We start from the raw sequence: 27451 nt of genomic DNA on the forward strand, positions 1-27451 counted from the left end.
ATGCATGTTTGGGCAGGAATTAGGTTTATTACAATGGGATTATTTTGAGACATAAAACACGGCACTGAGAGTGGAGCTTCTCCCGCAGCAACGCCTGAATACAAATGCGCATCCTGGTGGAGGCAGCCCCGCCGTGGGCGCACCGCAGCTGGCGCCGGCCACAGTGGCCAGAGAAGCAGGTGTCACGGTGCAGGCTCACCACCCTGACACCCCCGGGAAAGGCGGTGTCACTCTCTGCGAAGCCTCCCACGGGGACCTTGTGAGAATACGGGCCTTGCCGCTACCTGCAGAGGGCGAGGGCAGTGGCCCCATTGGCAGGGAACGCAGGAGCTGGACTGGACTCCTGCAGGGCAGCTCACGGGCCCTGAGCCCCATGTATCCAGGGCCTACCCAGCCTTGGCTACGTCAAAGGGCCCAAATCCAGGCAGGGCCACCAGGTGGGACAGGCAGACGGAGCCAGCCGTGTGTGTGTCCTGGGCTTCCGCTAAACAAGGCAGCTGAAGGACAGAGCTGCCCCCCAAAACCCTGAAGGCTCCCCAGGGAGGCTCTTCAAGGACATGCCAATCAGGTCAGTGGGAGAAGAGTCCCCCCAGAAGGACAGCATGCCAGGCAGACAGATGGTGCCCAGCTGCAGGTTAAGCGGCGTCCACTGCCTGGCCCGTCCCCGAGGGGAGCACGTCCAGGGACAGGAGCCGGAGCCCTTACCCAGACCACACAGAGCTCACAGCAGGCAGTGGGCCGGGTCAGTTCACAGCCACTTTCTTATGCTGGGATTCCGGGCCGTTCCTTCTTAGTAAGCGAGGGGCTGGGAGTGACCCTGACAGGCTCCCGGCATGGTTTCTCCACTGCTCTCTGTCTGGGGACCCCGAGCCCCTGGGTTACGGAGGATTAGGAATCCTATTAGGTGACCATGATGTGCCGCAGAGCATCCCCGACCCCTGCATTCACAGCACCCCTGAGAGGGGGCTGGTACCCTCTGATGGTGGACATACCGAGCCCCAGCCAGGAAGCAATCTGCTGTCAGCTAGGAGGGTCTCTAGGGCACAGCGTGTGCAGCCTGGGGCAGAGGCACCTGGCTCCAAGGTCAGACTGAGCAGAAGGAAAGATGGTGGCACAGTGGGGGACATCAGCTCCCTGATAGGGGCGGACAAGTGTCCCACCGGGGGCCGTGAGTGGCAGCATGGCAACCACAGGCACCGGGGCTCAGCAGCAGCCTGTCCTGGCCAGGCGTCCAGGCACCCCAGATCCCGGCTGGGTGTCCACGGAGCCCCAGGTCCCATCCAGGCTGGGTGTCCACGGAGCCCCAGGTCCCGTCCAGGCTGGGCATCCATGGAGTCCCAGGCCCCGGCCGGGCGTCCACAGCGCCCCAGGTCCTGGCCAGGCATCCATGGAGCCCTAGGTCTCGGCTGGACCCCACTACCCACCCCCCGCCAGCCCAGCTGAGAATCAGACGTGGCAAGTAAGGCAGGAGCAAATACATCCTCTTAGCGTGAGGAATTAAAGATTGATGCCATGTCTTCATGGGCTCTGTCACAAAAAACAAACACCTCAAAACTGAATTGAGAAATCCTTTCCGTTTGCCCTGAAAAACCTCAAACTAATTAGGGTGAGAGAATGAGCCTCCCGTGCAGTCAGAGGGCCTTCCGGACTGGCCGTGGGTTGCAAGGCAGCCCGTCCAGCTTGTCTTGGTCTCCCTTTGCTGGACCTCCCGAGCCAGGACCCCGCGGCTGGGCATGGACTTTGTGCCAGACCCGCAGGGGCACAGGCCGCTCTGACAGGTGACCTGTGGTGACACCGGGCCCTTGAGGCTCCCTGATGGGGGTGGGGGCTCAGGTCAGGGGGTCTGGCGGGAGGGGGCCAATGGGCCATCTGCTGTTGCTTTGTCAGGACGCCGGCAGGATTCCCACTCACCGACACCATCTGAGCAACTCGCCAGCGCCAGTCACCCGCGGAGAAGCTAAGTGACGCCTGTGGTCTCACACAGGCTGGTGGCTGGGAGGGCCCAGCCCAGGCCTCCAGGTGCCCTGGGCTTTCTGTGCCTGTGGCCCAAGGCTCTGGGTTCCAGGAGGCACGTTACAGCCTGACCCAAAGAGGTCCCCAGCCAGCTGAAATGGGCCTTCCCCCATGAAGGACCTGAGTATGGCCCTGGGGACCTAGGGCATGGCTGTGGGCCTAGGGTGTGGCCGAGGGGACTGGGGCAGGGGTGGAGCTGGAGGGGGCAGGGGGAGGCCGAGGGAGACCAGAGCGCCAGCCCTGTGGGACCCCAGCTGCCATCCACAGCTCATGGTCCTTTCACTTCCACTGGAAGTGGGGATCTCAGAACCTTGAGGTCGCCAGTTCTTTCCTTTCCCACGGCCCAGTCCCAGATGCCAGGCTGCCCCCCAGACAGGTCTTCCTGGCCAGACCCCACAGGCTAGACGGTGCTGGCAGAGCACAGGCTGGGCGATATACAGACCGCGGCCTCCCTGGGTGCACGTGCCCCTCGTGAGCAGAGAGCCCGGGAGGCTCAGGGGTGCACGGTGGTCTCATGGGAAACGCAGGATGTGTCTAAGTGGGAAGAGACAAGGGGGAGTGGACAGAACCGCCGTGGGGCATAAGGGGCTCTTTCCACAAGGTCCAGAGCTTAGCAGCTGACCCAGCGAACCCCAGGTCTGGAGCGAGGACACAGCCTCGGGGACACGGCTCCCACTTGATTCCTTAACCCCAGGTTAAAGTACGAAGTCTCAGGCGTTCCCCGTGCAAGCGTCACCAGCCTTGGGGCCAACCCGTCCCCCTTCCCAGCCTGTCTCCACAACCCCGCCAGGGCTAATCCCGAGGGAGACCACCCACCGCGGCCGGCATGCCTTCCTGAGACTGCCGGCCAAACGCACGGCACCCGGGCTGCGCACCTGGCCGGGGTTAGGGTGCCCCCACACCCGATCCTCCTGGGGTCCGCGAGCACGGCTGCAGCAGGGAGCACGTGACAGCTGACAGCAAGACATTTCAATGAGGCCCAAGAAGTAATTACATTTCTTCAGGGACTGAACAAATGAGCTGCTCCAAGTTTATCTGCCTCAGATATCAAACACCATTAATGAGATAATAAGGGCCTTTCAATTAATGATTTGAATGGTGGGTGTAATTTGTTCCTTAATGGCAAGACTGATTCACAGGCAGGAACGAGCAGGGAGAGAGTCACTGGCAAACCCACGGTCGGCCGCAGTCCACCGCACCTGCAGGCAGCTATTCTGGCGGAGGCTTTGCAGAGACAGCTGGGCTGGGCACAGGTGGCGTCCCAGGCCGGGGGGAGTGGGGGAGATGCTCCCCTAGACACGAGATTCCTTTGTGAAAGGGGGAGGAGGGAACACGGCCCACATTCCCGGGGGGGTTGACGACCCAAGTGTTTATGACCGGGCCCAGGGTGCGAGTGCCATGCAGCCGGCCAGAGCTGCTGCCTGGTCAGGGAGAGGGCCCCGGGGGGGCACAGGTGTGGGCGCGGAGGCTGGCTGCCCTCGGGGTTCCTGCCAGCAGGGGGAGGGGCCTCCAGGCGGGGCCCGGGGAAGCCGCCACCTCCGTGCAGAGTGTCCTGAAAGCCGCCTGCAGAGCCAGGCACTGGCCCAGCACCTCCCAACCCAGGCCCAGCTGGAACTCCCCGGCCTTCCGAGGCAGCCTGTGGTGACACCAAAACCTAGACTTAGGTGGCCGGACCCTGGTGTCACACATGCAGGCTGGGGGCCCTGGGACGGCTGCCCTAGGACTTGTCCCAAGGACCTGCAGAGGCCGCACCCCTCACAAGCATATGTGCAGCCATCATCCACATCAAACATAGTTTTTAAATAAAAACACAGAAGGATTTTTGTGATTCTGCTTTGGAATTATTTCGCTGCCAGTGGCTTCAGGGGAAACCGGCTGTGGTTTCCAAGAAGTCCCGTGCACGCCCAGGGTGGGTCGTGAAGAAACGGATTCTAATCCACAGTCCGGGCTCAAGCGGCAGCAGGTCTGCATGATCGCGAGGCCGAACGGTTAGGGCGGTGCACAGGATGTTACCTGCTACAGACAGCACCTCAACACGTGCTCACGCCACTTTCTGGAGCCCAGTTTTTTCATGTCCCAAGAGTACACACAGCTTCCCGAGACCGTGGTGGCCGCCCAGCCCCAAGCTCACAAACAAACTGGGCCCTGAACGAGGCCAAATCTCCAGGTGAACTCAGCGTCCATCCCAGGGAGGTCAAGGGCTTGGTTCAAACTGAAACACAACCATGTGGTTATCTGAATATGTGTCACTTAGGGAACGTGGCATTTCTGCAAATGCCGAATATTCTCCTGCACACCTGACATACGGCACCATGCCTCCATCCATGGCCGACATTGATGGCCCATTGACGGCCCATTGATGGCCCATTGATGGCCCCCGACTAGGCTGTCAAGGAAGGGAGCAACCCCTCTCACAGAGTGCAGGACAAGAGCCATAGGCGACCAGGACAGCCAGGAGTCGGGCAGGCCTCCCAGGGAGGCCTGAAACCCTAGTCATGGGATGAGGCACAGAGGAAGGACGGCCACTCAGGTGGGTGAAGCAGGAGCCACAGGCCAGGAGGCTGCACACGCCCAGGCCAGATCATGGGAGGCCTTAGGGCAGAGCCATATTCTGTGGGCTTCATGGAGCCAGAGAGAGCTGGCTGCTGCCGAGCCTGCAGGGCGGTGGTGTGGCTCACCTGACAGCCTTGAGGACTCCCTGGTTGGGGTGGGGAGCATCCCAGGCCTCACCAACCAGGCTCTAGCAGGTGCTGTGACTGGCAGGGCAGTTGCACAGGGAGGGCCAAGCCCTGGCCTCCTCCAGCACAGGAGGCAGCCCTGCTGTGCCTGATGGGGCACCCCAGATGGGGAGGTACGAGGGCACAGCAAGATCTTCAACACAGGCAGGTAAGTGCTGCCCACTTCCCGGGAGACGGCCCTTCACGGGAGCTACTGGGATGAGTCAGTGAACGGTTCTCACAGGAACTAGGATGCCTGTTAACCGGGAGGCTGACAGAGGGGGCGTGGGGTGGAGCTGCGGCCACAGCCGTGCGTTAAGGGACTCCACGTGAGTGACACCTACACAGCCCCAACGAGGATGGGCGGGCAGCAGACGGTAGGAAAGCAGGTCTTTCTGCTGCAGAAAGTCTTTAAAGTTAAAAAATCAAGACACAGCTAGTTAGATTGGCAGAGATAAACACACTACTTAAAAGAGGCTGACAGTGGCCGCCTTCTGAGCTGGGAGGAGGTAGGGAGAAGGGCATTCGGTAAAAGGCCTCTTAGAACTTTCTGTCTTTAAAAAACAAACACATGAGGCACCTGGTGGCTCAGTTGGTTAAGCATTGGACTCTTGATCTCACTCAGGTGTTGATCTGGAGGTTGTGAGATCAAGCCCTGCGTTGGGCTGTGCAGTGGACATGGAGCCTACTTAAAATGAAATAAAATAAAAAATAAAAGTAAAAGTAAAGTAGAGTAAAAATCATGCACATGAATGGCTTTAATAAAAACCACCGTTAAAGGATGTGCTCAGAGCAAGAATACTCGGGAACGGTCCCACCCCACGCGTCTCCTCTCCCTTCCAGAAGCCTCTCTGCCGAGCTCATTACTCTGAATTGATGGAAATTCCATGTCATGAAGGGAAATTGCTGGAGCAAGATGCCATAATCCTCGGGCTCTCGGGGTCTCCACTGACGGCAGGGAGGGTCATGTAACTAAAAAGTCAACTCCATCTTACCGTGGGGCGTCAGGCTCATGCTAACCACCCGCCACTGCCGCCCAAGTGCCCAGAACGCGGAGGAACGTGCTGGCTGGGCTCATGCTTTCTCTCCAGGAGCCAGGGTGGGGGCTGGGAGCGGTCCGGGGTCTCGCAGGCTCAGGTGCCAGCAGCTCATCCCCACGGGGAAAGCGAAACTCACCGCAGAGAGAGATGATTTAATAAAAATAGAGATATGTCTGAGGACAGTCATGGGACAAAATCGATTTTCTCTAGTCTTGTGCAGACTCCCATTTCCCTCAAAAAACACCTGGTGAATTCTGATCACGGTGAGCAGGCCATGGTCAGGGGCTGGGTGATGGCAGGCAGGACCCAGCGACAGCGACAGGGGACAGGACGGGATGGCACAGGACCCCAGCTCCCCCTCCCTCAGTCTTGCCAAGCTGGCCACCACCCCTGCGGGGCTCCCTCCAGAAGGAGGAGTGGGGAGCCATGGGGTGGACGGCGAGGCAGCAGGATGGGCAGGTGGGTGGGCAGGCAAGGGGAGGCCTGAGCCCCTTACTCAGGACCCGAGTCTAGCCTGCACAGCACGGGGTGGGAGGGCCGGGAAGCCCACCTGCCCCGGGGAGAACACCCACCAGGCACGTCCCTCAAGGCCCCATCACTCGACCGTCCCAGTGGAGGACCGCATGCCAGCTTTCTGACACCAGCAGTGCCACCTGCCCTCCCGATGGTGAGGGTGTGGCTCAGCCCCAGGGGACAGCCAAATGCCACACAAACAGGGCTTTCCTCTGCAACAGTGAAAGCACAAGGGGTCTTCCTGTGGAGAGAAATCCAAACAAATTCCATGGATGGCAAAGGAGAGTTTTCCTCACAACCATTTAAGCAAAAGTCCCTGTGTGCAATGAGAAAAGGGCCGGGTGTTCAGAGGTCAAAACAGAAGCAGTTCTTTCCCCCGCTTGGTTTTGTAAGAGATTCTGGGAGTGTGTGAGTGTGTGTGTGTGCATGCAAGCATGTGCGTGTGCAAAGCCGCTCCAAGCCCCCCTATGTCCATGACCTCTCCAGCAACCAGGGAGCTCAGATGGCGGAGTGCTCCCATCTCCCCCTACCGAGGAAGCTGAGGCCCGATGCTCATAACCATCCCTTCGCTGTTCTGCCTCCCCTTCTGGGTGGGGATGGCTGCCTGGGCATGGCTCCACAGCACACACGGCCACACAAACCCCGCACAGACGCAAACACAAACCCTACACTACACACAGCCACACACCCTGCTGTATGTGGCCACACAAACCCTACACCACACAAATCTAGGCAAACCCACACAACAGCACAACCCTCACACCAGGCCACACTGCACCAGCCACACACACCCCACACCACTCTGTACACAGCCACGCAAACCCCACAGTTAAACACAGCAACCCACGGGAGCACCTGACGGCACAATAATCCACTTAAAGATTAGTTTTCAATTGACCTAATTTTGTCTTTAAAATGTCTTGAAATGATAAAGAAGGAGAGAATTGATCTTTACTTTGGCATTTCGTGACATTTGCTGCTTCAAACGAACACTGGATGAAATACAAACCACATAGAACCATTAACCCACCGAAGGGCACTCGGCCCTGCAAGACTAGTCCGGTTTGACAAAGACGCGACACCCTGCCCAGGGAGCCATTGCTGGGATGGCCTGGGCAGGACGCTGCCCCGCGAACGAACCAGCTGTCAGCAGTGAGTGCACCAGTGCAGCAGGACAGTGATGGTCTCGTCCGAGGGGACACTGGAATGCCACATGAAGGTGTGCAGAGCCACGCTCGAGTTTCTCCCTGTCAGAAGGCAAACGCTCCTTCCGTCTGTACCACGCGCTGCACGCTGGGCAGAAGGCGGCGGCCCTCGTGGGGAGGAAAGGCAGCCAGAACATCCGCACTGACTCTGACCCCTCTGGCTTCGGGGCAAAGCGGAGAGCCGGGGCGGCCCATAGCAAAGCTAAGCGGAGGTGCTGTCCAGTCCTCCCAGAAGGCAGGCCCCCAGGGGACACTCCTCGGGCTCCTGGAGGGGCTAGGGCCTCGCGGTAATCGCTGCACGGCCCTCCCGGGGCGCGAGTACTGGACACGACAGCCCCTCCCAGGCGAGTGAGCGCGGCTTCCCTCCACCTGCTCCCACACGAAATGCAAAAGCCGCAGGTGACCGTCAGAGGCCGGAGTCCACACAGACAAGGCCTGAGCTAAGAGGCATTTGCTTTGAGACCTCTCGAAGCTGCGGCAGAGGGGAGCACACGGGCACCCACGTCTGAGGCTGGAGGACAGGCCGGTGGCGAGGTCACCTCCCCACGCTCCCACCCACAGGCCCTGCACAGTCTCCACGACGCTCGGGCTCTGGCTGCTGCTGCGTTTCCATCTTTTTAAGTCGGAGATGCCCCCCCCAACACACACACACACACACACACATACACACTTTTAATGTCTTTCCCAGCTGTTTCCTGACCACAGATCTCTGAAGTGTGCAGAGGCGCCTGTAGGGAGGCCTGCAGAGTGCAGGGCTGTACCCTTCGGGGCTTGGAGGTCACGCGCTGGAATTGGGCCCAGCCTGCATGCAGACCCTGCACGGTTACTAGAGATGACCTCATCCGAGCCGCTTCCACGGAAGGGGACAGATGAAGGGGCATAAAGCTCTGACCAATGAACAAATACAGATTCTGAGAGTAACCTACCGGCTGGCTGCACAGAGCTGTTCAAGAAACCCCCAGCAGCTTGGCCACAGGGAAGGGACGGTCCCAACAGCCCGTGTGCAGCCTGTGCCACTGTTGGGGGGGGGGGGGGAGGAGGAGGTGGCTCCAGAGTCCACGCACCTCCCTCTTCATGCCACCTTCTGACCTTTCACCTCCTCCCCTCGGTCCTCCTTTTAGCAAGAACTCATCCCCCTCTCAATGCACACAGGAGCCTATGGGCACTGAGGGTCCTCAGAGGGCAGGACACGGTTGTGCGTGTGTGTGAGCTGAGAGGGACATGTGGGAGCACAGGGGATCCCACTACAGAAGGACACCTGCTGCGGCATCAAGGAAGGTCCCGGATCACGGAGGCCAGCGTCCCAGAGCACTGGCTCGCAGCCGGACACCTCACTGAGCGGTCTCACCTCCTCAACCTGGGAATTAACCCAAGGGAAAAAGCCAAGTTGACCACATACTGAGAGGATGTGGAAAATTTTTTAAAAGTTCATATAAGAAAATTAAAATATCTATAATTCCACTGACTAAAAACTAAGTGATGCTAACAGTGTCATTTGCTTCTGTTCAGTGTTTCCTCTGTGCATATGACACAAACAAAATCAGGATCATTTTTATATGTAAATGTGCATACAAATACACATATTTCACATATGTGTACAGCGGTAGATATGTTGTTACATACATAGCACGCAGATGTAGACTCTACACACACACATTTATATGTGGTTGTGTATTTGTGTGTATCTTGTATGTGCCTGCATATGGAGACCACGTGTGTGTGTGCATACGTGTGCACATGTAGCTGTGCGAGCACTGTGCACGCCCATGTGCGCATCCCACACATGCATGTAGATGAAACACACATCCACACACATAGACGTATGTACATATGTGAGCGTGAGATGTGTGTAATTCCAGATCTTGCTTTTCCCTCACACGGCAATCAGCTGGGAGCATTTCCCACATCAGTAACTATTCTCTGAAGACAGAATTTGGGGCAGTTATGGAATATTCTAACCAGCAAATCCTATAACCTAGACAACTGTCCTCCTAACACTGGATATTCAGGGTATGGACAGTTTTCACAAAATTCTAAACCAGGGGAGTGACTGTGTCCAGGTAGGGCTTCTGACGTAAGTTACGAACAGCTCAACACCCCATAGGAGGAGGGAACACACCTGCACATGCCGGCTTCATCAGTGTTAAAGAACCGATGGTGTTAAAGAGCGCTGCTAATTGAGCAGGTAGCTTCTGTTTCACTTTCCAATTCTTGATTCAGGACTGGCCGATACGTTCACGCTCACCAGACAGCTGCACGAGTCTTCCGCAGACTGGCTGCTCACCTCCCTCCACCAGGGATTCGCCGCAGCTCTGCCACTACCAAAGTGGGCTACACCTGGATGCTGGGAGGCCTCTCCTGCATCCACCTGCTGCTAACTGCTGCTGGTGTTTGAGACACACAGACGTTTACGGCTGCAAGGTGGAGCCTACAATGGGTCACTCAAAGAGCTGGCATTTTCTCGGGTTAGGCACCTGGGATGCTCGCTGGCCACTGTAAATTAATGTTTTCATGTGAGGTGTTCTCCGACAAGGTAGTAGGAGCGGCAGTGGAGCCCGGATCCGGAACACCTTTCTCTCATTCCTGCTCCACTGAGAGCCAGTCTCAGGCCAGCAGGGGCCACGCACCCAGCTCTATCTGTTCTGGTTCACTTGCGAGGGTTCGGGGTTCCTCATGTCGGCAAAGGGTTTCTGATTCACCCCCACCTGCTCAGACACCTTTCCTCTCCACCCAGCAGGAAGGGGCACGGCCCTTGCCAGCAAACACCAGCACTGGTGCTAGCTCATCCCTGAAGAATCCATGCACCTAGAAAACCTGTTTTTACTGTCCCTACCATGTGTGTGTGCGCATGTGTGCACTGTATGGGGCAGGAGCAGGGGGACTTTGCTCACCCTGTATCCATCCTAACACAGAAACCGAAGTGTGCTCCGGATTGAGAGCGGACTGTCCCCAGCATCACCCACATACTGCTGCCTACTGACCACAGCTCGTCTTCAGTGAGTTAAGTAGTATTCTTTTATTTCTATTTTAGTAAGGGTAGAGTTGTTCTTTTCCTATTAAATGCAGGAAAAGCTACTATAGTTCTTAAGAGGTCATGTGATTTAACGCCACCGGCTTATCACTAGGACATCACGTCAGCAGTGAGAAGAGTTAGCACAGCAGACCCGGTTCTCAAGGGGCCTGGCTGCACAGTTGAGCCCTGGCTGGCATCTAGAACATGACTCTGGAGATAACCCCACTGGGTAAAGCTGGGGCTCCACGCCAGCCCGCAGACACTGTTCCTACAATGTTCGCAGTAAACACCAGCTTTCCTTTTGGGATCTGGAATCTTGGTGACCTGTCCCAGTAAAACCCTGGGCTCTGGGTGTCTACAAGGCTTCCCTGGACAGAGACGAGCCACCGCTCTGTGTAGACTCTGTGGGGAGGGTGTGAGGAGCTTGCACGCGGCTTCCCTTACACTGCCCCTGGGCACCATCCCCCCACGGACCCAGCTGCGCATCTCTGTGGTCGTGACAAATCTTAGCCATGAGCAGGACCATATGCTGAGGCTCGTGAGCCCTTCGAGGGAAGCCCTGCACAAGTGGGACCCCGACACAAACAGATTTATCAATAGTAAGCCACTTCAGAATTCCTGGGGAAAAATTGTTTTATGGACTATTTTTATTTAATTTATTAATGGGTTATATCTGCAGGTACTTTATTAAGGATATTTGTATTTCTACCACAAGTGAAACTAAATTCTAACTTTATGTTTATAGGTGCTGTCATTCATATTAATAAAAACCTATGTTTTTATTAATATTCATTAATGCCATCCTGGGTCAGGAGCTGGGCCAGGGCTGAGGGAGGCCAGTGAGCAGGGCTGAGACTGGTCCGACTGCACGGCATTTTCCACGGTCAGCTCCGTGTACAGACAGACACACAGGGAGCAGACTCAAGTCAATAATAATCCAGAGTGAGATGGGCCGACGTGAAGTAAGTGCCTGCGGGTGCAGCTCTGAGAAACACAGGCAAGTCTGCTCTTCTCTACATCACAGGTCACATGGCGACGGATTCTTTGAAAGTTTGAAAGAACTCACTGGAAAGACGGTTTCTGACCTCAGAACTGTATTAAAAGTAAGATTTTGGGGGCAGCCTGGGTGGCTCAGTGGTTTAGCGCCACCTTCAGCCCAGGGCGTGATCCTGGAGACCCGAGATCAAGTCCCACGTCAGGTCCCTGCAGGGAGCCTGCTTCTCCCCCTGCCTGTTTCTGCCTCTCTCTGTCTCTCATGAATAAATAAAATCTTAAAAAAAAAAAAAGTAAGATTTTTGAAAATATTGGAACTTAACCCAAAATTATGGGTCTGTTTAAAGGTTGTTGTTTGTTTTGTTTTAATTTCATCTTATGGAAATGCTGGCACTTTATATTCTCCCTAAATCTCTGCAGTCTCCATTCCCAAAACGCAGGAGGGTGCCTGTTTCCGCCCGTGTAGCTGGGTCCGCATGAAGGCCGGCCTGCTTCCCTGCCGTTTGTAAACACCTTCTAAGTGAGATGTTCTTTACTCATGAGTCCATTTTCTGACCCCTTCTTTTGTGTTTACTCACTAATTCCTTTACCACCTTTATCATATGTTGACTTCATTTTTCCATATCTAACTTCTTGAGTTAAAAGATTCGTATTTTTTAAATGTTTTTACATAACAAAAGTATGCTGACTGAGAATCTGTGTTCAAACCTAACAAGGGTCATGTCCCACATGTTCTTTTTTTTTTTTAAGATTTATTTGTTATTTGAGAGAGAGCACGCACACAAGGATGAGCAGGGCAGGGGGCAGAGGGAGAGAGAGAATCGCCAGCAGACTCCCATTGAGCGCAGAGCCCGATGCAGGACTCAATCCCACGACCCTGTGATCAGGACCTGAGCTGAAACCAAGAGTCGGATGCTTGACCAACTGAGCCCCCCAGGAGACCCATGCCACACGTTCTTAAAAGCCATTCTATATTTATAGGACCACTTTCTTCCTGAGCAGCCTCCTTAATTTCTAAATGCCTGATTATTCAGTTTTAACTCTGTTAGGATCTCGCTGTAAACGATGATGCTCAGCGAACACACCCCACATTATTCTAGCTTCTCACACTTTGACATGTAGGCTGAAGTCAGATGATTCACTTTGTTAATGTTCCACAGAAACTCGCGATTTGAACAGCTAAAACTCCGCCCAGAGCTCTCAGGCCACCCCTGATTTCTGCACCCGGGTTCACAGTAACCTTTCATCCTGATCAGGTCCGCCACGTCTCCTACTACGCTTGCTTCATCCGAGTCTGTCTCTTTTAGAAAGTCTTAAATGCAAGTTTAACGTACAGACGGAAGAGCGCACAAACCAAGACCTCGTGAAGGGGCACTGTGGCACGCTCCCAGAAGTTTGTGCCCCACGATGTGTAAGTGCAGAGGCGCCACTCGGGCCACCGTCTGACATCACTCCCTCTACTTTGTTGAATGGCTCCTCCTACGACCTGATGGGGACACGGCCAGCCCGGCTTCCTTCTGAGCCACCTGCCTGTGGCCGCCCCTTCGCCTGCATGTCGACGGCCCTTAGGTCCTGGCTGCCATCCTGAGTCTGCTCCCGCACCTCTCCCTCCTGGCTCCTTGCCCCAAGTCCATCCCGGTCCTCTTCCCCAAGTGCCTGGCCCTCAGACAGGGCCCCTGTTGGGTGCTGGGAAAGCCCAGGAGGACTCCTGGCTCTGTGCTTCTCAGGCTGTCTCCCAACGGCCATCCAACCCTCGGCGCCCCACCCCAGCTCCCCTCCACCCCGCACACTCAGCACCAGCTTCACTGACTTACTGCCTGTTGTAGGGCAGATTGTACAGCATAGGGTGGGTAGGGAGGGGCCTCTCCTGAGTTCCCTGCCAGGCTCTAGGCTGCTGTGACAGGCTCCAGCTCGGGCCCCATGGCCCCCGTCCCAAGCCCTGCACTGAGCTGTCAGCAGCCCCTCTGCTCATCTGTCACCCTCAGCCACCCCACACACATTGGGGAAACTGAGTCTGGGAACAGACAGCACAGGGCCCGGCCCAGAGGGAGGGCTCCAAGGGCCTCCATTGCACCACCGAGTGGCCGTCTCATAGGACCAGGAGTATCAGAGCAGAGGCCCTGCCAATGGGTGCTGCATTCCCCCTGGTCCTGCTGGTCCCAATCAGCCACCCACCACCCACAGGCACCAAGGTGCCAGGCGTCAGGCCAGCACCCCAAGGGCCTTCTCGTGCCACCTAGGAAGCAGGTGGGAGCTCTTGCCACAACGTGGGGCACAGAGCCAGGCCAGCTCACACTGAGCACCTCTCTCTGCATGCAGGGCTTCAGGCGACGGCCGCCCCAGCTGGTCCTGCCCTGTGCTCTCGGGCTCCCACTTCCAGACCTCCACACTCCCAAGGATCCCACGGAAGGCCCAGGGCTCCACCGGAAATTCCACACTCTGCTCCCCAGAACTTCTTTACTTTCCTTACTCTGAAACACAAGGCACCAACACTGCCACCTCTTCTGAGTGTCTAAGGGACTCGCTCTCTTCAAAATCAAAACGATGCCAATTCCTGCATGGGGAGAATTTCCCAGTCTCACAGAGCACCTCAGTGTGCACGCTGCTTCCAGGCCGCAGTTCCAGGAGGCTGGCAGGACAGGAACAGCCCAGCTGGGTGCCACCCTCTCTGCCAAGCACCAGGATGGGCTTGCCAGGCCCCAGAGGCAGGGAAGGCTGGCTGTGACGGAGGACCAGCGGGCGGGGGCTGCTCAGGGCTGCCCTCGGACCCCAGGATCCTGGGGTACCAAACGAAGCAGCTTAGACTTTAGGGGATAAAGCAGATACAGTTTTAGAGTGGCTGACTTTCAACTATTTCGTGTGCTCTATGTATCAACCAGCCCAAGATGCCCGCGAAGCCAACACCCGAAGCTTTACCACACCTCCCATCAGTGAGAGGAGCACCTCAGAGGGAGCACGAAAAGTGTCACAGACAAGTCTGCAGCCCTGGAGCAGGGCGGGAGCCCCGGCAACAGGAGCCACACCAGGTCTCCGGCCACCGGACGCCCTGGGGCCAGTCCTTCATGGCTTATAGGACACATGTGCCTGACGCGGGGTGCAGAGGCACAGAGGCTCCCTCACCCACCCTCTGTGCCAGGAGCTCTCTTGCTGGGAAACACTCTGCCCCCCAGAGGCCCGGGAAGAGGCAGAGCCTGCCAGGTGCACCCCCAGGGAAGGGCCTTCCATCCAAAGACCCAACAAACCCTCGTTAGGAAAAGGCAGAAGGGGGAGAGAATCTGGGCTGTGAGCACTGAGGCTCAGAGAGCTGGGCCTGGCGGAGATGGGCGTAGGCAGTCAGTGGGAGAGCCATGCTCTGGCGCCCGCAGGTGGGCAGGGAAACTGAGTCATCTGCAGGGTTGGGGTGAGCAGGATGGCTGGTCCTCCCAGACCAGTACAAAGCTCCTGGGCACTAGGGCTCAGGGCAGGAGTGAACGCACACTCCAGAAGGGGCCTCCCTCGGTCCACAGGGCCCAGCGCCCCCACGGCCCCAGGAGGCCCTGAGGACGTTCACAGAGCGGACACAACCAGACCTCCGGCCTAGGCAAGTCTCCAGGGAACTGAACCGAGGCGGCAAAGCCCATCACCCCCTCCCCGGCACCCGCAGCAGGGGGCCTGGTGGACACCAAAGTGTCTCCTAGCTCCTGGGAAGCCTTCGTCCTCGGGAAGGATTCTGTTCCTATGGAAATGACTTACAGCAATGCTCATCTCCCAAGGGGCAAGTGACAGGTCGGCACAGAGTGAGAACGAGGGCTTTTAGCCTTTTCCCTGGAACGTTCTCTGCTGGAGACTTGGGCTCTTGGTCTGGGTCACTCTGGCCATCTGCCCTGGATGCACTCACTGTCCTAAAATGTCACCATTGCAACCTCCATTTCCCCCCACACTCACCAGGGCCCCGGGGGCTCTTTGTTTCACTCCTGTTCTCCTATTTCCTCTCCCATTTGGTTCAGGCCTCCACAACACCCTGCCGTGTTTGTACCATGCGCGCCATCCAACCCCCTGCCCCTGAAGCCCCGGCTCCTCCCCTGCTCCCCACGCTAATCTCAAGCTCCTGAGCAGGACTCTGGGAAGGCTGGCAACCCACTTCAGGCAGCTGCCCAGGCCTATCTTCTGACCAGCACCAGGCATTGTCTCCAGCCAAAGAGCAAACACACAGGCTTCTAGAAACAGTGGTAAAATGTGGTGGCTAATGAACAGTGGGACTTGGCATCACAACTCCCAAGCCGCCAGGATCGCCGCTGCCTGGGGTCACCTGCCACGCGGTCCCCTCACGTGGGCTCTGTGTGAGGAGTGGGAAGACGGGCAGCCCAGAAGGGCCAGGGGCAAGGCCGGCCGGGCACCCCCAGACCAGGGGGGATCACAGCCCTGTGTCAGCCCCTTCGTGGTGCCTGGCACATTTCCCATGACCTGAGTCACCCCCTGGGAAGAGGGTCCTGGGGGCACTGTCCCTCTCTGGGGAGAGGGAAGACACAGAGGGCAGAGTGGCCAAGCCCCTCGTGCAAGGTCTCTCCCCCGAGCAGACCTGAGGTGCCCACCCTCAGGCACGTGTGGCTCAGGGCCACCCAGGGCTGGGGGGCAAGAGTGGTTTCTGGGGCAGTGAGGAGACTCATGTGCAGCACCCCACAGTCACAACCTCCCATCGCCCCCGAGTTCCATCACACCAGGTGGAGCCAGGAGGGAGCCAGTGAGGATCCTGGTCACCTGCTCTCACCTGGAGAACCTGGGGAGTCAGCCTAAGCACAGGGGCATGTGCAGGCCAAGGTCACACCATGGCTAGCCACGGTGCCCCAGGGAAGCTGGGCCCTTCTCCCTCAAATAAACAGCCAGCTGTCCTGGGCCCGTGTCTGGCTCAGCCAGCAGTGTCCTCCCAAACCTCCCATACGGAGCCAGGGAGCCACAAGGCTGAGCAGACTGCTGTGACCCAGGGCCATCGGGTCCCTCACTTAAAAGCCACAGAATGAAGTAGCCAGAGTGACCCCCAGCCAGGTGGGGCAGAGCCTGGTCCCTGGTCCCCACGCTGGTGTTCTCTTCAGTGTAGCTGGGAGGCCTCAGCTTCCCAGGTCACTGGGCAGAAGGCCCCAGGCACCTGGGGCCACAGTGGCTAGCACCCAGTGGAGGGGTCAACACCGCCCCTGGTTCTCAGGCCACCAGGTGGAGGCCCACTTGGGGTAGGGACGGGACAGGCTGGCACTCCGCCCCACAGAGCCCCAGTCGAGCACTGAGCTGATGAGTGGGTGCCAGTGTGGCTCTCCACTAAGTCGTGGAGGCAAGTGGCCCAGAAAGGCTAAGCGACCCACCTGAGTCACACAGCTGTCAGGTGGCCAGGCGCCCTGGCCGTCGGCTCATGGGCCAGCACCTCCCCTGGCGCATCACAGCCCCGCAGCCACCCCCGGTGGCACAGCTCACACCTGGCGAGCATGGCCTGCGCGTTCCTGGGTTTGCCGAGGTTCCAGGAGATAAGGCTCCCAGCCCGGGCTCGGAAGCCCTGGATGACAGCGGAGAAAATGAAGCACAGACCCTTCTGAGGAGGCATTTACTTACCTGGAAATCCTTTTCTTCCAGAATTTCCTTCCTCCATCTCACCAGGAAAGCAGCGCAGACGTACAAGTGGAAGTGAGAGAAGCCCTCGGGTTCCGACTGCAGGAGAGAACACAGGGGCCGTGAGCACGCCTGCAGGACTGCGCGGCCACCAGCGGTCAGAGCCCCAGGAGGGCGCAGACAGCCCAAGCATGCGTGACTTGTTCTTGCCCCCTTAACATAAATCCAGGCTTCTGATTGAAGAGGATGTGAGCAGGCTGTTCCTCTGCGTCTCCTGCACGGGTGACAGCCAGCAGTAATGAGGGCAGACCCGTGAGCGCACCTTCTGTGCCACGACCCGGGGTGGACACCTGCCCACAGAGGCCGGGTCACTGGCCGGGGCCAAACTGTGGTCCTTGCTCCCCCGAGGGCGCCCCCAGGGAAGTGAAGCCAACGGAAGTGGTGGGCTGGCGTAGTGTAGGGGGGCTCCATGCACCTGCTCCTACCCCACCGCTCCTCAGCAGGCCAACGCCCCCTTCCCACCGGGGGTTCAGCTCACCCCCTCTTCAGGGCCCCCCGCCTCCCATGCCTGGCCTTAGTTCAGGCGCATATCACCAACTCCTGAAACCTGGCTTTTCCCATCCTCATACAACAGAATTGGGTTACAAATCAGTAACCAAAGAAAGCTAAAAAGTCCCAAACAAATTTAAAATGAACCACGTATGTTTATAGATTTTAAAAACATGCTAATAAGTAAGCTACGGTTCAGACAAGTAAATCATAAAATGAGGCAGAAAATTCTTAGAATTCACAGAGAGTGAAGAGATTATTCAGCTGCAAAACGCAGCTACAGTAGGGCTCACAGAAGACAGTTCACAGCTTCAAATGCTTGCTTGTGTTGAAAATGAAATATAAATATGGTATTAGTCTCCAGTAGGATCCAGCCACAAGGGCAGCAGGGATTCAAAGAAAGCTGGGGCAGTATGAACGCGTTTGAAAACTCAGATGACAAATTCTTAGAGAAAGAAAAATTTTCGGGGATGCCTGGGTGGCTCAGTGGTTTAGTGCCTGCCTTCAGCCTAGGGTGTGATCCTAGAGTCTCAGGATCTAGTCCCACATCGGGCTCCCTGCATGGAGCCTGCTTCTCCCTCTGCCTGTGTCTCTGCCTCTCTCTCTCATGAATAAATAAATAAAATCTTAAAAAAGAAAAAAAATAAAAATTTTCAAAAATTGTGAAAAAGTCTGAGGAGTTTAAAATCTGAATCAGGAATCCACATATTCCCACAAGGAAAACAGCAGGCCTAGGCTGTTTTCCAGGGGATGCCAAGCAAGTGTGCCAAGGGGGGCAGATGTCCTAGTCTGATAGGAGTCTGAGCGTGGAAACAGGGAGAAAGAGGCAGGCACAGACTTCCTGCTTAACCTGGACACAGGGGCAGTTCAAGAAAGGACGAGAGGCCAGTCTCAACAACATGGATGTGGAAATGCTCTAAATGAAAGATGAGCGAACGGGACCTAACTGCAATGAAAAAACATAATACACTGTGACCAGATTGAGGTTATCTGGGAACGCAAGGTTGACAAGGCATAAGGACCTGAGTATACAGATGTCACTCATCCCATGAACAGATGAAACGGAAACGATCTTATCACCTCCACCAGTGATAAGCATCTGACGAAGTTCCATAAATACCCACAGCAAGGACTCTAGTGAATTAGGGCAAGTGCTCTAACCTGCTCTGTGTTATTATTTACCCAAAAGACTTAGGGGAAAGCGGGCTTCATTATCGGGGCTGAAGTGTGCAAAGCAGGGGTCCCTGCTAGGTAAGGCTGTGTGGGAGGGTCGTGCCTACACCGTCAGCACTTCTCGGAATGCAGTGAAGTCAGACTCCAGCTCCAGTGTCTCTCCTTCCCTCCTCCCTAGCACTCCACACTCAGCCCTCCTGCCTGCCGGGGACCTCCACGTCTTGTGTGGTAAGAGAATGTGATTTAGGGGGCGCCTGGGGGGCTCAGTCAGTTAAGCATCTGACTCTCGGTATGGGCTCAGGGTCATGGGATGGAGCCTGAGTCTGTTTAAGATTCTCTCTCTCCCTCTGCTCCCCACCAACCCAGTGCGCTCCCTCACTAGCGCTGTCACTCTCTCTCAAATAAATAAATAAATCTTTACAAAGAGAATGTGATTTAGATGATGCTGATTCTTTTGTTTGTTTAGATTTTTTGGAGTAGAAGACAATTAGCTTCCACAAATGCCCCATTAGGTAGCACAGTTAGAGATCAAACGCACCCTGGAGCCAGAGAGTGCCTAGGTTTGAGCCCTGGTTCTGCCACTTATTAGCTATGTGATCAAGACAAAGTATCTGGCCTCCTCGTGCCTCAGTTTCCCCATCTGTGAAATATTACGAAGATTAAGTAAATTAAACAATGTAAAGTACGTAGGATAATGCCTGGAACACAGTAAATAGTATGCAAATGGCAGCTATTGTCACCAGGTGTGTGTTAAAACAGTATATATTCTGGAGTTCTTGGATACAATATCCTATATGTGTCCATTAGGTATATTTAATCAATAGTGTTGCTCAGATCTCCTATAAATCCTTATAGACTCTGTCTCTTTGTGAGCTATTAACAAGAGAAGTGTGTTAAAAAATCCCATTACAACAGTGCATTTGATTTCTCCTTACAGTTCTGCCGATCTTTGGTTTATATATTTGGAAACTATGTTATTACATGCATACAAATTTTAAATTATTTTATCTTCCTGGTGTAGTGAACATCATGAATATACATGATCTCCTTTATCTCAAGTAATGATTTTGCCTTAAAGACTTTTGGAAGGGGGGGCCAAGGATATGATATAACCATAACTACTTTCAACTTTTGTTGGGTTCGTTTATCTTAAGCAGCTCTTTTTGAGATACAACTGACATACAATAAATTTACATATTGAAAGTATATAATTGCCTAGGTTTTGATATATGTCTACACCTGCGGAACACTTCCTCTACTTCTGTACAGAGAGGACCTATGACGTGTGCTTTTGTCCAGCTACCTTCACTGAGCATTATTACTTTGCGACTCAGCCGTGTTGCTGCATGGCCACCGCCTGTGACTGCTCAGTAATATTTCATTGCTACCTGTGAGTGCTTGTTCACCAGAGCTGCTTGCCTGTTGACAGACACGGAGTTGTTTTGGGTTTGGGGCCACGACAAATTCAGCTGCTGTGAATGTCTGTGTATCAGTCTTTGTATGGTTATATGCCCTTACTTTTGTGGGATAAATACCGAGGAGCAGAAAGCTCATCACATGGTAGCAGTACTTCAACTTCGAAGACCCTGCCCAACTATCCGCAAGGTAACTGCACCACTGGACATTTCCACCAGCAGCAGAGGGAGTTCCTGTTATCACTCCATGGCCAATAGATGAAACGGTCAGTGTTTTTAATATTAGCCACTCTCGTGGGCAAGTGGTAGGATCTCACTGTGGTGTTAATTTACATATTTATATTCCTCTAATGACTAATGATTTTCAACATCTTGAATGTACTTACAGACATTCTTGATGGAGTGTCTGTTCAGCTTTTTTCCCTGGGTCGTTTGTTTCTATTGTTGAGATTTGAGCAACTTTCTGGATACTCTAAATACAAGTCTTTGATCAGCAACGTGCTTTACAAACACTTCTCTCTGCCTATAACGTATCTTTTATCCTCTTGACAATGACTCTTGAAGAGCATGAATTTTAAAGTTTGATGACGTTCAATCTATCGCTTTGTTCTTTTATGGATATTGCTTTTGGTGTCATTTCTAAGAAATCTCTACCTAACCTAAGGGCGTAAAGGTTTTCTCCTGAAATAGTTTTAAGCTTTACATTTAGTTCTGTGATACATTTTGAATTATGTTATACGAAAAAAAATGTTATAAAAATGTTATACATTTTGTATATGGTGTATGGTAGCGGTTGAAGTTCATTTCTAAACACACGGATATCCAACTGCTCCAGGATTTGTTGAAGACTATCCTTTCTCTGCTGAGTTAACAACCGGGTAGTGCTAGTCTTCTAGTTTTGCTCTTTGTCAAAGTTGATTTGTCTATTCTAAGTGTTTTGCACGTCCATAAAAATTTTAAAGCCAGTCTGTCAATTTCTCCAAAAAGCTTGCTGGGATTTTACTGGAGTTGCACTGAATGTATAGATCAATTTGGGGGAATCGTATCTTAACAGCATTGAGTGCCCTGACTCATGAACATGGTATAGCTTACCACTGACTTAGGTCTTCTTTAATTATTTGCAGCAATGTTTTATAGTTTTCAGGGTACAAGTCGGTTGCATCTTTTGTTAGATCTTCTCAAAGCAGCTTATATTTTGACACAATTAAACTAGTGTTTTGAACAAAAATAAAGTTGATTAAAGACTTTAATGTGACAGCTAAAACCATAAAATTCCTAGAAAAAAACATACGCAGTAATCTCTTTGACACCAGCCATAAAAACATTTTTTCTGGACATGTCTCCTCTGGCAAGGGAAACAAAAGCAAAATTAAACTATTGAGACTACACCAAAATAAAAAGCTTCTGCACAGCAAAGGAAACCATTCACAAAACAAAAAGGCAGCCTACTGAATGGAAGAAGATATTTGCAAATGACACATCTGATAAGAGGTTAACATCCAAATTATATAAAGAACTTACACAACTCAACACCAAAAACACTGTTAATTGTACTTGAAGTTTAAAAAATACTAAGTTAAATTTTAAAATAAAAATGGTAACTTTAAAAACTTTAATTTCTGATTGTTTGTTGCTAGTTGCTGAGATAGAATTTGCCTGGAGCATTTTCTTCATCCTTTAATTGTACTCTTCCTGTGTCATGAAATTTCTCTTATAACTACTACAATATTGGATTTTTAAAAATCCAGACATGGTCCCTATGGAGTTGAGTTCCTGCTGACTGTGATTCCTGATATATTCAGAGTAATTCTCATTCTTTTACTTTCAAATTTATAATTATTTCACTTTTTGTATTATTTTCCTTTCTTGTTTATAACTAGACTGATTTACTTTTCCCCCTTATCCTAAAGCCCTACACTAACTATTCTGGAAGTTACTGAATTGTTTCTATTATTTAGTTATTCTATAAATGTTAACATGCATGTTTAACTTAGGGTCTAAGATTAATCATCTTTATTACCTTCCCAAACAACACAGAGGTGAGGAGTATCTTCATTCCAGGCATACCAAAGATGCACACAGATCTTATGTTCCCTAGTGAGATGCTAATATTGGCCAAGATCTTAGTTCTATCTTTGTTTTTTAACATTACAAATTCGGATACTCTCTTTTTTTTTTTTTAAGATTTTTATTTCTTTATTTGGGGGGGGGGGCATGAGCAGGGGGCAGTGACAGAGGCAGAGGGAGAAGCAGCCTCCCCACTGAGCAGGGAGCCCAAAGCGGGACTCGTCCCAGGAACTGGGATCACGACCTGAGCCAAAGGCAGATGCTTCACCAACTGAGACCCAGGTGCTCATCAGACACTTTTTTTTTTTTTTAATCAGACACTCTTCTTATCGTTGTTTCATACATCAGTGCTTAGAGCTACTCACAACTTCACCTTTTCCTGATGATTCCTTTCCTAGACCTTTCTTCTGAAATCAGAAATGGAACCGTTAGCAGCTCCTTCAGTGAGAGGGTCTTTGGGCAGCAGACCCTCTCAGTATTCCTGTCTAAAAAGTGTCTTTATGTCCTTCTCTCTCCTGGAAGGTAGTTTTGCTGGATACACGAGGCCACATTGGCTCTCATTTTTAAAGAGGTTATGGCACCATCTTCTGGCCTCCACTGTTTAACGCTCCATCTGCCGTCCTCCCTGCACAAGACACCTAACTTTTCCTCCACCTGCCTTGCAGGTACTCGGTATTGGGTGCTCTGTCATTTCCATACACTGTCTGTCCCACCAGGGATCTCTCGGGCACCCTGAGTTCTCAGAGGAGGGCGCTTCCATCAATCTGGGAGACATCATCACTCATCCCTCCGCATTCTCTTTCATTCCTCAGAGCCTGGATTGGGTAGAGTTGAGGCCTTTTCTCTAGTCTCTATTTCGCCAAAGTTCTGTCTCCTGGGAGAGGTACTTTCTAGGCGTCCCTCTTCTAGCTCATTAGTCAGCTCTCCGATGTATCACAATTCCTGGGCATCACATCCAATAAATTTGAAACCAGTCTCTTTTCTCACACCTGCCCCAGAAATTGTGATCATTTCCTTTCCGTTGTGCTTGTGTTTAGTATGCTCCTCTCCTTGATCTTAAGCCCAGTGAGCTTATTGTCTGGCTCATCTCCGATAACCCTACAGTCCGTGAGGTCTCTCTGTAGTTTGTTTTCTCTGCGGATTCTTGCTCCCTGTGGCCTGCTTCCTTGTTCTTTAGTGGGATTCCCCCTCTGGACCTTATGTTCCTTGGAACTTTCAACTGCTGGAATTCTTTGAAGCTTGCATCAAACATGATTTTCTTCAGGGGAAAAAACTGTATTTACTTCTACCTGAATCTAAGCACACTATTAGCCAAAGACTACTTTCAACTAAATTTTCAGCTTGAAATTTTTTAGGATAAGTAGGTCATGTACATTAGGGTTCCAAACCCATATGAATCCAGGACTGTGGTAGCATCTCTAAGGGGAAGCATTTTCATTCCTTTTCCTTTAACTTCCAGGGCCAAAGCCAAGAAAGGCAAACACCAGCACCCGCTTGGTGTCTGGACGGTCCCCAGGGTTTGTCTCCCACCCGTGGCTCGCTCCAACATAGTTATAGACCCTAAAAATTAATTGGCTGATTCCCGGTGGGCACCTGCTTTGATGTTGCCCCCTTCTCTCTCTAGACTTACATTTTCTTATGATTCCTGACCAATGACAGTATCCTTTCCTTTGTGCTTATGTCTCTAAAGAGCACACAGGCGTCCTTCAGTGTATTCTGGGACACCAAGTTCACCACGCTGCCAGAATGAGCGGCTCTGCCCTATTGGTTTTCTTCAAATCAAAGGGACTATTAGCATTTAAAACTTCTGTGTTAGAACTGAAGCCAACTAACACTTCCAACTTGGTAAAACGCTGCAAGGGGGCCTGTAACACCCACAGCACTGACCTCTCGGTTCGCAGTTGGGTCCCTGCAGCCACCTGCACCCTATAACCAGGATGCCCTCTCCATGGACTCTTGGCTCATCATGGTATTATTCCTAAATGTCCACTGCCTTTAGGAGAACATCCAAACTACTTAACGTGACACAATCCTCTGACATCAGGGGCCCTACCCCCACTTCCCACCTGACATTAGACCCTCTCAATCTCCTCTAAAACGCCAGACCCTTCTAGCCTCACCTCCGCTTTTTTCCCCGCTGCCACTCCCCCCGCAGCTAATACTTCCTGAGTTTCTCAGCCACAGAAACAGTATTCATCCCTCAAGGTCTTTCCTGTGCCTCCCAGGAGCCCGGCCAGCTGTCTGCTGCGGCGCCTGCCACGCTGCGACCCTCGAGGCTCACCTGTCCTTTCTCCCACCACCCTGGGAGCCTCTCCTTTCCTGACCGCCTATCCTTCCCCAGCCCTGTCCCAAGCCCCACAGCAGGAGCAAAGACTGAAGTCACACACACCCAAGCCTACTCACCTGGGTGCACAAGGGAAATGGGCAGGCGTGACTCTGAGAACAAATGTAAAGACACGTGCCTTTCTCTTTGCAGAGACTGAAGGTGACCAAGCAGAAAACAGGGCCCTAAGGCCTTTGGGGAAGCAGCCCTGGCGGCTCAAGACTGCTGATTAGTATTGCAAAGCCTGAGGAAAGAAAGTCTCCAGGAGTATTTAGGGATGTTCCCGAACGATGACTTCTCTAAGGAACCCTGTTTACACTTTTAATTTGATTAGGGGCCTTTGATTGAAGGGCATGCCTCAGTCAGCCTGAGCCCTGCCCTAGGCCTGCCCTGGTGCCAGCCCTCGCTGGGACTCACAGGCTGGCTGGCCGGGTGAGCCACTGCCCCACGAGACACCCCTGGGGGTGAGCAGGATGCTGAATGAGCCACACTTCCGGAGGCACACACCACTAGGGGAAAACGGGGTTTTACAATGTCACTTAAATGGATTATTTGTCTTTGATGACTTGGTAAATTATCGTAAAACAGCAAGTTAATAAATAAAAAAATTCATATCATAATGGAAAAAAGGGAAAAAAGAAAAAAAAAAAAGAAAAAAGGCTTCTGCTTTAATGAAGCTTAACTCGGACAGTAAGTACCAGCAGCCACACGGGGCATCGTCAAGAGGCTGGGTCTCAGAGGCGGTGGCCCACTGCTCACCCCGGCCCCCGCCGGCCCCACTCAGCATGGAGGGACCAAGGGACGCCCACCATCTTCCATCTTCGGGGTCTGGTACAGCCAAACAGGCCCTTCCTGACTGGTGCAAAGTCAGCCAGGTTGACAGGCATTTCCAAAGGAGAAACAGAGCTCTGGAGGGAAGAGGAGGTGACTTTGACGGCACCCCTGGTGCATGTGGCAGGTGGGGGGCTAGGTGACCAGGGTGCCATCCACAGGGAAGCACACCACTGGGGGCTGGGAAGGTGTCCCCCCCGGTGCCCTGGGGGAACTAGGTGAGTGGGGACAGGCCACCTGCGGGGTCACAGCCCCTCTCTACTGCCATGTCAGCCTGCACCAGCTCCTGTCCCACCTCCTCTGGGGCCCGTGCTCCTGCCTGCCCTGCCACACCTCCCAGCCCAGGGCCCAGCCTGCCGCGGCAGAGCCTGGGAGCTCAGCTCATGGCTCCCCTCCTACAGATGGGAAGACACACAGGGACCTCGAGCAACTTGCCCAGGTCATCATGCAGGACTGCAGATGGTGAGCCGCCTGCGAGCAGCACCCCTGACAACAGGGGTCACCATTGGGAACCATCCTGCCCTCATGACATCAGCTCTTGTTTCGGTTGGCAGGGGTGGTGCTGGGTGGCGCCCTCCCGCCGGGCTCACATGGTCCACCAGCCACCAGGCGCTCCACCGCCTGACCCCACTCTTTCTGCACACCCCACACACCTTCCCACCCTCTCCAACACTTCCCTCCCATCTGGAAATGAGCTCACATGGGACCGTGACCGGCCGGCCTCTCTTCCTGTGGCTTTTCCTCCCAGCAGCCTTCGAAGCTCTCAGCGACAGGGCACACGTTTTACTGTCTTGACACCCTGCACAGCACAGCACAGAGTCTGCGGCAGGACTCCTGGTTTCTCAAAGCAGAACTCCCACCTCTGCAGGGGCCCTGGCAACGCTGCCCCGTGACCGGCCGGGTAAGCAAGGGCTTTGCCCCGGAGCGCTACGCTGCGGGAACAGGGACTGAAGATGTTCACCTCCAGGAAGCCTCCAGCACAGGGTCTAGTCCCTCGACGCAGACCCGACAAGTCATGGGCCAGCCCCTGACCATCCTTGTGGTCGTGGGCTTCTCCCTGCCTGGGGTGAGAGAAATGCTCACCCCGGTATTCGCAGAACCATCCGCCCTGTCCTCACAGGAAGTCCTAGCCTGAGCACAGGACACAGCAGTTGGCACAGATGACATGTCACCCAGAGCTGTATGACTCCCTGGGGACCATTTTTACCCCAACAAGTGAGGACTGTCCATTATCATAAGGTGATGGGCCACAGGGAGGAATCCCCCAGGACCGCCAGGCCACCACCGAGTGGCATCTAAGAGGCGTGATATACCTGCAGGGGTGAAGCAGGTCGGGCTTCCGCTGCACTAGCCCTGGGTAACGTGTCCAGTCCCTGCACCATCCAGCCCTGCAGTGTACATGCAGCCTGGTACCAACAGAACAGCGAGCTCAGGGCTGTGTTTGGACAGGCTTCACACTGGCCCGCTACTTCTTTGGAAAACAAGTCTCTTAAAATGCTCACTCAGAATAAAGTCAGGATTCTGAGGACAGGGAATTATGGAGGTCAAGGAGAAACTGTGTTCCTATAACTAATAACATTTTAAAAATCCTAAATCTCTCTAGCTGAGGAAGAGACAATCCATATAAGTGCCCAGTTGCACTTGGAAATGACCATAAAAGAGCCCCCAGCCCACTGCAATTGGATCAGACAGCTACAATCTCCAGGTCCTAAGGCTTTACTGCCTCCAGTAAACTGTACCTAATAAACTGGGCAGCATGCCACAGAACCTGCTCCAAAAGAAAGCTGCACAGTGAGGGACACCTATGTCACTCCCGGGGGACCCCTAGCACCCAGCGCCCCATCCCCACACATATACCAGGCAGAGGTGATGATGAAAAGACATTAAGACAGGCCCAAACCATGGGCGGGCAGCAGCCCTTGGGAGTGTGGAGCCTACCGCCTAGCAGAATTTTCACTGGGGAGAAGGATGGGAGCACTCAAGAATGCATCACACCAAATAAGTGCAAGACGTTTATGGAAAAGA

At 53.6% G+C, this 27451-nt stretch overlaps 1 protein-coding gene across 3 annotated transcripts in view; it reads right to left on the minus strand.

The window, feature by feature from the left end:
- The window catches only part of TBC1D22A (TBC1 domain family member 22A), a 334217-nt gene that overhangs the window by 18686 nt on the left and 288080 nt on the right, over nucleotides 1-27451 (minus strand). For 2 of the 3 annotated variants that reach the window (XM_025456242.3, XM_025456222.3), the window contains one exon: nucleotides 17072-17167. The exons of the other annotated variant lie outside the window; for it this stretch is intronic. In XM_025456242.3, coding sequence (XP_025312027.1) covers nucleotides 17072-17167 — 96 coding nt within the window. The remainder of the gene's footprint in view (nucleotides 1-17071; nucleotides 17168-27451) is intronic. 3 annotated transcript variants of the gene reach the window in all.

Source organism: Canis lupus, chromosome 10 (assembly GCF_003254725.2).
Source record: "Canis lupus dingo isolate Sandy chromosome 10, ASM325472v2, whole genome shotgun sequence".
Lineage (NCBI taxonomy): Eukaryota > Metazoa > Chordata > Mammalia > Carnivora > Canidae > Canis > Canis lupus.